General features: G+C 41.7%; 1 protein-coding gene across 1 annotated transcript; it reads right to left on the bottom strand.

The window, feature by feature from the left end:
- Window positions 1-3875: 3875 nt before the first annotated feature.
- On the bottom strand, window positions 3876-9665 carry SNRPE (small nuclear ribonucleoprotein polypeptide E). The gene is made up of 5 exons (XM_081216253.1): window positions 9515-9665; window positions 8991-9017; window positions 7894-7956; window positions 6404-6482; window positions 3876-4090 (listed from the first exon to the last, which is right to left on the bottom strand). Exons 1-5 carry the CDS (start codon window positions 9566-9568, stop codon window positions 4035-4037), a joined length of 279 nt encoding a protein of 92 aa, XP_081072379.1. The 5' UTR covers window positions 9569-9665; the 3' UTR covers window positions 3876-4034.
- Between the last annotated feature and the right edge of the window lie 1138 nt (window positions 9666-10803).

Raw genomic sequence — 10803 nt, 5'->3', positions numbered from 1 at the left:
GAGCCTGTGCTCTGCAATGGGAGAGGCCACAACAGTGAGAGGCCCGCATATCGCAAAAAAAAAAAACCCAAAAAACAGAAGTTTTACCTCTCCGAAGAATCGACAAGATGACAGAAATGGAGCAGAAGCAGCAGACCCTTGGCAATTTCACCTACAGCAGCGTGGACCTTGTAGGACGTGTCCTACAAGCAGCTGGTACAGCTGTACAGCACCCAGCTACTGCTGAACCAGGACTGCCAAGGAAGCAGCACACCCTGCTAAAGCGCCAGTGCAAGGCCAAGAAGGAGGCACTGCCCAAGGAGACGCCTGAGGTGGTAAAGACGCACCTGCAGGACATCATCATCCTGCCTGAGATGGTGGGCAGCATGGTGGGCATCTACAAGGTCAAGACCTTCAACCAGGTGGAATCAAGCCTGAGTTCTCAATCACCTACACAGCCAGGTTGGCATCGGGGCCACTCCTCTGGCTTCACGCCCTTCAAGTAGCCTGCTCGGCCAATAGTCACAGACTTCTCTTAAAAAAAAAGAAGTTGTTTTGCCAAGGATGTGAAGAAACTGCAACCTTTGTGCACTGTTGATGAGAAAGTAAAACGGTGAAACCGCTGTGGAAAACAGTATGATGGTTAGTCAAAAGTCTTCAGAGAACATACTCAAAAGAACTGAAAGCAGGGTCTCGAAGATTCACAGCAGCATTATTTACAAAAGTCAGGAAGTGGAAGCAACCCAAATGTCTATCGACAGTTAAATGTATAAACAAAATGTGGTATATATACATGCGATGTTATTCAGCCTTAGAAAGGAAGGAAACCCTGACACATTCTACAACATGGATGAAACTTGAGGACATTATGCTAAGTGAAATAAATCAGTCACAAAAAGACAAATATCGTATGATTCCACTTATATGAGGTACCTAATCAAACTCAGAAACAAAAAATCAAATCCAGGGGCTGAGGAGAGGGATGGTTAAGTTGTTGTTTAATAGGTACAGTTTGTTTTTTGCAAGATAAAAAAGTTCTAAAGATTGGTTGCATAACAATGTGAATATACTTAACACTACTGAGCTGTACACTTTAAAATGGTGAAGATAGGGACTTCCCTGGCGGTCCAGTGTTTAGGACTCCACACTTCCATTTCAGGGGGCAGAGGTTCCCTGGTTGGGGAACTGAGATCTCGCAAGTTGTGAAGCACGGCCAAAAAATAAATAAGATGGTTAAGATAGTAAATATTATGTGTATTTTACCAAAATTAAAAGTTTTACCTAAAAGAAATTTTAAAGTAATACCAAAATGAGAATCAAACCAAGCTATACATATCTGTAAAGAGTTCAGAAAGCACCTAACTGTTAACAGTGGTTATTTATGAAGAACACTGATGGGAAAAGGAGGGGCTTTTGTTTTCTGCTCTGTATATTTCTGTATAGTTTACATTTGATCATAAACGTGTATTAAGTTAATGCTTTTTAATATTTAAAAATTCCACTGGATATAACTTTTAAATTCAAATTAAATTCTAAGTAGTAACAGACTTAAGTTCTCATGCCACCTTAAGTTTTACCAAGCATCCCCTCGAAAAAGCATGCCACGAGTATGTGGTTATGATCAGTTCTAATAGAAATAATTAATTAGGGAAAAGATCCTGTGTCATCCAGTTAACATGAGATGGTGCTATTAGGTTTTCCCCAGAAAATGCCCGTGACACTTCCTGGCTAATAATGCCTTAATCCAAATTAGACAGAGATCCACTCTCTAATCCTGAAATTGACAAATGTGATACAATAACATTTGGTGCCTGCATATACAAAATTCTAGCATTTTCAAACTATTCTTATCCTTCTTTCTCCCTACTTACTACTGAGAGAACACTAGGCCCGAATCAGCACTTACTTTTTCGGAGCCTGATTCTCCTCCCACCCCTCACTTCAATAATGTTACAAGAGAGTTTGTGGGTGGTTAGCAAGACCCCTTCAGAAACCAACAGCCATTCCAGAAAAATAACCGCTCACATACCAAGGGCTGCCAACAAGAGCAGCTTCCCAGCAGCATGTTTTAATAACCTTAATGAAGCAGACAGCAACTCCTTCTGTAATACAAATTCTGGGTGGAAGAAAAGATCTCCAGGTTGTGGAAAAATACAACTTAAAAAGTAAACACCACAGGCTCCAGTACAGCAGGAAAGCAAGCAGAGATTTCTAAATACAGAGCTCAATTTTAAGAGTTCACTGTACCTTATTTCTCACTATCACCACTTGCTCTGTCAAAAATAGACGTTTCCATGTCTTGATCCATTCAGGATAAGCCACAGCAGGCACAGCTTTGCTTACATAGGGCAGCCAGGTCAGAAAGGCCATACAGGGAAATGGAAAAAGCAGCCAGCAGGTTTTCTTAGGGATTATACTGCTCCAGTTTTTATCCTGCTTCCCAGCTATTTTGGTGCCAAGAAAGCTGCAGGGAGGTCTTCGCTCTGCTCTCAAAAAGCTTTTCACCGGAAAGGCTGAAGCAGTCTCAGGACTGCAACTCCCTCTGCTGCCCAATGTTTTCTTTGCATGCTGTAGCAGGTTCAATTGAATTTCAAACTCAAATATGTTAAAAGAGCTAAAGCAGCCCTTTATTTCAAAATATGACCAAAAAGGCACAAGTTCAAATGGAGTGGAACAGCTAGAATGCCAAGTTCTAAGCTAGACTGATTTCTACACTCACCGACAAATCTCCTCTGTCTCATGAAGTGGTTCTTTTACTCAGTTTAAAGAAAAGTTCTGTATGTCCTTCATAGGCACTTGGAAAAGCCCGAACTGGACTTTTTGCTTCTTCCTTTCCTACCCTTAATAATACTGCCCATTACCAGAATTTAAGGTAGGCCTTATTCATCTTTCAAGATTCAACTTAACACTTAGCATGTGGTATTGAAGCTATGTTTGTCAGTCTGTTTCACTGTATATATTCAACTAATAGCAGATGCTCTATAACCATTTAACAGAATTCTAACTAGAACAACGCTGAGATATTGGGGCAAGAGAGAAATGACCACATAATTCAATTAGGAAATAAGCAATTACTGGAGGAGGAACCAAAATTCTTGGAGATAAGAATAGGAGAGGGCTTCCCTGGTGGCGCACTGGTTGAGAGTCTGCCTGCCGATGCAGGGGACACAGGTTCGTGCCCCGGTCCGGGAGGATCCCACATGCCGCGGAGCGGCTGGGCCCGTGAGCCGTGCCTGCTGAGCCTGCGCGTCCGGAGCCTGTGCTCCGCAACGGGAGAGGCCACAACAGTGAGAGGCCCGCGTACGGCAAAAAAAAAAAAGAATAGGAGAGGTGTTTCCCCAACTAACATACTACTGTTCTGCCTAACAACAACTTACCAGTGTTGCCTGTGGGTCTTTTTCAGGTTACCAATCTCACAAAGTCTTCCTCCAGTTAACTCTTAACAGAGCTCCTTTTTAACAAACTTTCATTCTTTGCCTATATCCAAATACTTCTCACATTCTGATCTTAGTGATAAAAGAATTCACAAAGGCCTTACACAATAACTCTAAGAGAGTGCTAAGCAAATACTGAGCGACTATAATGTCCCCAACCTATTGTGGTTAGAAACCCTTGTGTCCCAGCATTCAGAATTAGAACTGATGATGAAGACATATATTGGCACCATAATCTTTACTTTTGTGAACACTCCCCTTCTCCACCACCCAGTATCAGAAGATTACATGTCAGGTAGAATTCCTACTCTTTGCCTTAAGAATCTACAGATCCCAGTTCTGTGAAAAGCAAATGCCCAGGACAAGTGCCATCTTCAGAAAACCTTAAAATAAATACTAACAGCTAATGGTGCCATTGTGTAAAAACTCTCTACAACTGGATAAAAGAAAACAATGTAAATATTTTAATAAAAACAATCCCACAGCATTTATTGTCATCTGGTAATAACATAAAGGTGAGCAAAACAATATGAATAAATGCTTTAGAACTACACTTCTAACAAAGCACACCTAAAAAAACTGTATTGCCTTCTCAACAATTTCTCACTTCATTGATCATTTCTAGTTGGAGACACTTTGCAGCAGAGTAATGTTATCTCCTTTTAGCATGATCCGACCTGCAACACAAAATTAAAAAAAAAAAAAGCTATTAATAGCCACTCAGACAACTTTGTAACCACCTTTTGGCCTCAGAATTTCAGATCATTCTTAAGTGATTCTGAAAATGCTTTCTCTCTTGTGAAGGTATGTGACATTTTCCAATATTCATATATTGAAAGGCTGTGCATATTAGACCATATGCACTTTCCCAACAATAACCTAATGAAGGTAGAGAAATGTTATTTTACGAAAAGTAGTTTCTGTTGACTAAGTCAACTACCCCAACATTTCCTAATGCTCCGAGTTTGTAGAAGTTGATAAATTAGTTTTTTCAGGAAATGCAGCATATTTACTATAATCCCTTTCTTACAGTTTTTTTTTTAACGTCTTTATTGGAGTATAATTGCTTTACAATGGTGTGTTACTTTCTGCTTTATAAAAAAGTGAATCAGTTATACATATACATATGTTCCCATATCTCTTCTACAGTTCTTAATAGATTTCATCCTGAGATACACAAACTTGTTTAAGTTTTACCTAACATTTTCTAAACTTATTTGAGCAGAGAATACTTTTTTCCTGAGAAATATCTATAAATATCTTCAGGAACAGTGGTGTTCAGTAAAACAGTTTGAGAAATGCTAATCAACACCAATAGCAATTAAATTGTTTCACTTTCCCAGGCTTCTACAACAGGTAATATTAATCTGTTCTACAGGGTGGATATTACCATGGGAAATCAACATTTTGCAAATAATTTATAAATAACGTCAATAAGGTTAGCTTGGCCTTCCTGGCAAGACATGTTTAAATTAGAAAAATCCAGGCTTTCACAAAAATAGCCTAAGCAGGAAAAAGCAAAGCAAAACATTAATACCACTCCTTAGAATCTACTTTCCACATAGCTAGTATAGGCTCAAGAGAATCCTCAAGGACTGGAAGAAAGAGGCACCTGAAACCCACCACTGATAAAAATACTAGTGAGCTCTGAAGTGGGGCTTTAAACAATTAAAGACAAAATGCCTAAATAAACCTCAGGTTAATGGAGTTTTAACAGAAATGATTCAGTAGGTCTTGATGAAGCCATGAATCCTAAAGAATGTGGGTTAAGAAATTGCCTTCACTGTTCAAATATCTTAACATTTCTACTATGTGGCATGCACTGAGTTAGGCACTGAGCATATTAGGGAGCAAAAAAGACAGGACTCATGAACTAATCAAGTGTGTGGTCCAGTGGCAGAGACATTAATAATTCCAGTAATGAATATTTTACTACAAACTCAGCAAAGCACACCCTCCATCAATCCCCACCCCAAGCAAAACCAAACCAAACCCTGGCAGGAAGTGACATTTGATCTGAGTCCGAAGAAACAGGTGACAGCGTATACAAAGATTTATGATGGAACAAATGTGCAGATTCCAAGAATTGAACGAAGTGTGGGTGAAGCTCAGAATATGAAGTGCAAAGTGATACAAAATGAGCAGAGGGAGATAAGGCCAGATCATGAAGGACCTTGAAGGATACATTAAAGATTTCCTTATCCTATGAGCAATGAGAAGCCACTGAAGGCTTTCTAGCAAAGAGATGACAAGTTCAGATTGGTGTTTTAAATAAAAGATGACAGGAGCCTGCAGAGCAAACTGGAGGGAGCTGAGGTAGTTGCAGAGAAATTTATTAGCAAACTGAATAGAACTGGTGCCATTCAGTATGGCAGGGAACACTAAAATTGCTCTAAACAGTGTGTGAGGGGTTGGAACTGAGTTTGATTTCTGATATGCTAACTTTGAGGAGCCTTTGAGACATCCGAGTAGAAATGTTGAATAGGCTCAGAGAGGTCTAGAGCTACAAATGTAAATTTGGAAGTCAACATATAAATGTAATTTAAGGTGCAGTCTTGAGTGCCTTGGAAAATAATACTGAGTGACAGGAGGACCTAGAACCAAGACTTGAGCAACTCAAACGGTTAATGGCTGGGTCCTAAAGAATGAATATATAAAAGTCTGAAAAAGGAACACTAGTAATGAAAAGCGAAAACCTGACTATAGTATCACAGAGCCAAATGCTGCTTAGAGCTCAATAAAATGAGGACCATTAGACTTAACACCATTAGTCTTTGGTAACCTTTGTGAGAGCTCTCTGAGTGGAGAGACAAAAGCAAAAATGGAGTGGGGTGCAGAATAAGTAGCAAAGGATGATTTCAAGAGCATATTTCTCTCCCAAATAATAACTTCTCAAATGCAAACTAAATTTAAACATGAAATGAGTTGCAATTCAATTCTGCAAGTGAATAAAAATTTCTACAATTCTTTAAGGCCATCTATAGTCTTACCCAGTTGTTTTCTTGACTTTGTTTTCGAATGAATCTCTTCTGCATCATCTAATACGAGGTTCATATACTCATCAAAACCCTAGAAAAATAAGCCAACAATTGACTGTCATCTTCATGTAAGATCATATCCAAACCATTCTAAATGAAAATGGCTATATATAGAGATGCTAACTTCAGAAACTCACCTCTCCACTGATCTTTTAGCTGAAACACCGCCTCCCTGTCCTCAGCCTTTTTTTTTTTTTGGCCGCGCCGCACGGCTTGCAGGATCTCAATTCCCCGACCAGAGAATGAACCCGGGCCACGGCAGTGAAAGCCCGGAACCCTAACCACTAGGCCACCAGGAAACTCCCTCAGCCTTTTTTTTTTTTTTTTTTTTGGTACACAGGCCTCTCACTGTTGTGGCCTCTCCCGTTGCGGAGCACAGGCTCCGGACACGCAGGCTCAGCAGCCATGGCTCACAGGCCCAGCCGCTCCGCAGCATGTGGGATCTTCCCGGACCAGGGCATGAACCCATGTCCCCTGCATCGGCAGGCGGACTCCCAACCACTGCACCACCAGGGAAGCCCCCCTAAGCCTCTTTCTTTTTTTGTTTTTTGTTTTTTGTTATTTTTGTGGTACGCGGGCCTCTCACTGTTGTGGCCTCTCCCGTTGCGGAGCACTGGCTCCGGACGCGCAGGCTCAGCGGCCATGGCTCACGGGTCCAGCCGCTCCACGGCATGTGGGATCTTCCCGGACCAGGGCACGAACCCATGTCCCCTGTATCGGCAGGCGGACTCTCAACCACTGCACCACCAGGGAAGCCCTAAGCCTCTTTTTAAATAAAGGAAGATGGAGTGTACTTCAGATTACTTCTGGAACCTTTGGGACTTAAGATTTCATTAACTATGCCAAAGAGCCATTTCCCTTATCTTTTATAACGAGCTCAATATAGTGTGTGTACATATATGAATTAACTCTTCCCATGTTCCCCACAAGACACTATCACCACTAACCACAGTGCTTGTTTTCCAACTAGTAAACAGGGAAGGGGAGATTACTGATGGAATCTACACTGTCTAAAAGAAATACCAGAGTCGTAGCATAACACTTCCATACATATCTTCCTTTTTAAAAACATTATTTAGGCTATTATGTCATCGTGGACATCTTATTTATCTAACCCCACCCAGTTCTATTCAGGTATCACCTAACCCAGAACTAATACTCCATTAATCCCATCTCCCCGGCCCCATTTTATTTCTTTTGACTCCTCCTTTAAAGACTAATACTGTTGTTTAAATAATTTTCTAGTAATTTTCCCTCTCTTTTATGAATTACCTAATCCCTATCAAGCAGAACAATGAGACAATGATAGTGGGTCCTGAAGAACTTTCCGTGGGTTGGGTCTTTGACTTTTTGACTTTTTGTATATCGCTCTGCTGGCTATCCTTTGGTAAATCTTTTTCTATGAACAAACCGCTCTGAGATAAAATATCTTGGGTACTCACAATGATACAGCCCTCTATCCGCATATTCACTTGCTCATAAAGCCACACCTGAATCCGAGATCTCTGAAATAATCAACAAAAATAGAAATGTTAAGAAATAAGTAAATAAAATCCAACCACTTTGGTCAAACAACAGACAAACATGGCTCCTAAAAAAACTTTAACAAATAAAAGCCAAGACTAGTTACTTATCAAGAAACATTCTCACTTAATAAATGCTATATTGGAACTAAGTTAATAATTTTCCTGTGAACTTAGAACTCAATCATATTTCCACTGCTTCTAGTCTCTATACATTTAAAGTGAAAATTTGTGACAAGATAGCATTTAAAAGGGCTTCTTTCTTATCTGCTATAGCAAAATCCACCTCCAAGACAGCTTTCTCTAGGTACTGAGTTCTCCATGTCTCATACCTAATTATCAGGAGGGGGACCCTCAATTCCTGTGATTAAAAATTACAAGAGCTTGAAATTAATCTGTTTTTCAATTGTGTTGTCAAAGTTTGTCAGAACAACAGGAGCCACATTTTCTTTTAGAGATAACTTAAATACTCCGCCTTGTCAAGTCAAATTTTGAGTTGCTAAAAATCCCCTCAAAGGAAAGAAGGCTGCCACTAAATCCTCTGAACCTATCCTTCCTGTCTTCCTTTTTTTGTGTCTTTTCTGTATGTATGTGTCCCCCGCCCCGCAAAGTGCTAAACACACCACTTTATGACCTAGTTTAAAGCCGACTGAATTTTTCTTCCAGTGTCTCATCCTAAAGGGAAGGGGGAAAGGTTCCAACGTTCTGGCCATACCCACTGCAACAAAAGTACCCAATTACCACTGTCATGTCAACCAATAATTACTTTTTGAAATTAGTAGTTTTGGTCTTGTAAAGTAATTACGACACAATTCTTTGCATGCTTGGAGTTGGCATGGTTACACCCCATTTTATCACATTAGAGCTTTCCCAGCACTCCTTCCCCTCAAATACCCTCGCAATCTCCAGTTTCATCTACATTTAACTCTAGAACAATGATCAGACAGGATGAAACAAACAGCCAAATAAATTCACCTTTAACTTAAAAAGTAATTATGAAACAGTTAACAACTTACATTTTGCAAGTATCTGAAGATGAGATTCTGCAGCAGTAGTTAAGGAAAAAATACACGCATAGCATAGACTCTGCTTCCTGGAATTGGTCAATCCTACCCCCATCTCACTTTTCTGAACGCGACGTCTGTGCCTATGCAAAGTGCCCAACCAGGCACCCATTTAGGGCTCCCTAAACACTGTAAACGAATCCCCTCCCACTATCATTCTCCTGGAGTTTCTTCGGCGCCGACATCTTCCTCAGGCACTAGACCGATAACTCCCGCTTTCACTGAGTACTTAACTAAGGTTATCTTCCAACGGCTCACTGCCGCCATTCCTGCATTTCCCACCGCAGGGGTCGGCCAAGCCCACCTCCCATCCGTAACTGCTTCTTCAACTACCCGCGCTTTCTCCCAGTCTCGGCCGCCCCAGGGGCTCATGGGATGAGGGGCCGGACTCCGCTCCCTCTGGCCTGCTCCGTCTGCTCCTTCGCCCCCCATTTCCTGGCCCGAACCTCCTCCTTCTCACATCCCGAGTAGGATACGATTGGCTGCACCATCACCTTCTGCACCTTCTGGCCCTGGCCCCGGTACGCCATGGTGGAAGCTCACAAAGACCACACTACCCCGCACACTACCTCAAAAAGCAACTTCCGGAATAAAGGGCCGGAAGCGGAAGTGCATGGTGCTCGCGGGGTGACCTGGGAGGCTCCTGGGAAATACCTCTCTAGCCACGGGCTCCGCTTATCTCGGTGCTTTGTAGCAACTGCGGCGACTGCATTTTGGAACGTGGGTTGGTCCTGCAGCGCCACCTGAAGGGAGGCTGGAGGAGGAGCTTAGCGGCTTCGGTGTGCCTCGGCTGCCGGGGGGCGGTGCACAGCGCTTGGCCATCGCGACTTCATTTTCTGAGTCGGCTTTAAGAGCGATCGTCCCATTGCGTACCTCTGTCTGTGAAATAGGTTGGTTTAGTGCTTTTTTTTTTTTTTTTTTTTTTTTTTGCGGTACGCGGGCCTCTCACTGCTGTGGCCTCTCCCGTTGCGGAGCACAGGCTCCGGACGCGCAGGCTCAGAGGCCATGGCTCACGGGCCCAGCCACTCCGCGGCATGTGGGTTCTTCCCGGACCAGGGCACGAACCCGTGTCCCCTGCATCGGCAGGCGGACTCTCAACCACTGCGCCACCAGGGAAGCCCCCTAGAATTAATTTTTAAATATCTAAGTACATGATGGCTTTCCATTTGTTCAAACTTTCCTTTGAGTCTTTGAGAAGTTTTTAATTTTCTGTAGTTTTTAGTTTCTTCTTTCTAGTTCATCCAGTTTAATCATAGATATTTCATCTCTCTTGGTCTGAAAAATTGTCTTTTATTCAATTGTATGCTCTAGGTGGTTTTTAAAAGAAAAGTAGTACATTCAATTATATAAAAATTATAAAGTTTTGCATCACCAAAAAGCCACCATAATAAGCAAAATGAGAAGATCTGGGAAAGTTTGCACCACATCAGAAAAGTGGGTAATTTTACTAATATATAAAGAACTCGGAAAAAAAAAATGCTGTGTAAGAAATATTCCAAAACTTAATGGCTTAAAACAGCATACTTTTTTTTTTTTTTTTTTTAATTTGTGACCTTTGTGGGTCAAGAGTTTGGGCAGGGATCAGCAGGGTGATTTTTCTGCTTCAGATGTGTCTAAGGCCTTGGCATGTGTATTTAGAAGGCTAGCCCCACCTGAGTCAGTCTCCATGGCTATATAACCTCAGGGCCTCACCACATGGTCTCTCTGGCAGAGGAATATGCTTTATTACATGGGGGCCCAAGGCTCTAAGAAGCCAAAGCTGAAG

Source organism: Mesoplodon bidens (genome assembly GCF_964165515.1).
Source record: "Mesoplodon bidens genome assembly, chromosome: 2".
Taxonomy (NCBI): domain Eukaryota; kingdom Metazoa; phylum Chordata; class Mammalia; order Artiodactyla; family Ziphiidae; genus Mesoplodon; species Mesoplodon bidens.
The sequence above is the reverse complement of the archived record's forward strand: the minus strand, read 5'-3'. Positions and strand labels throughout refer to the sequence as shown.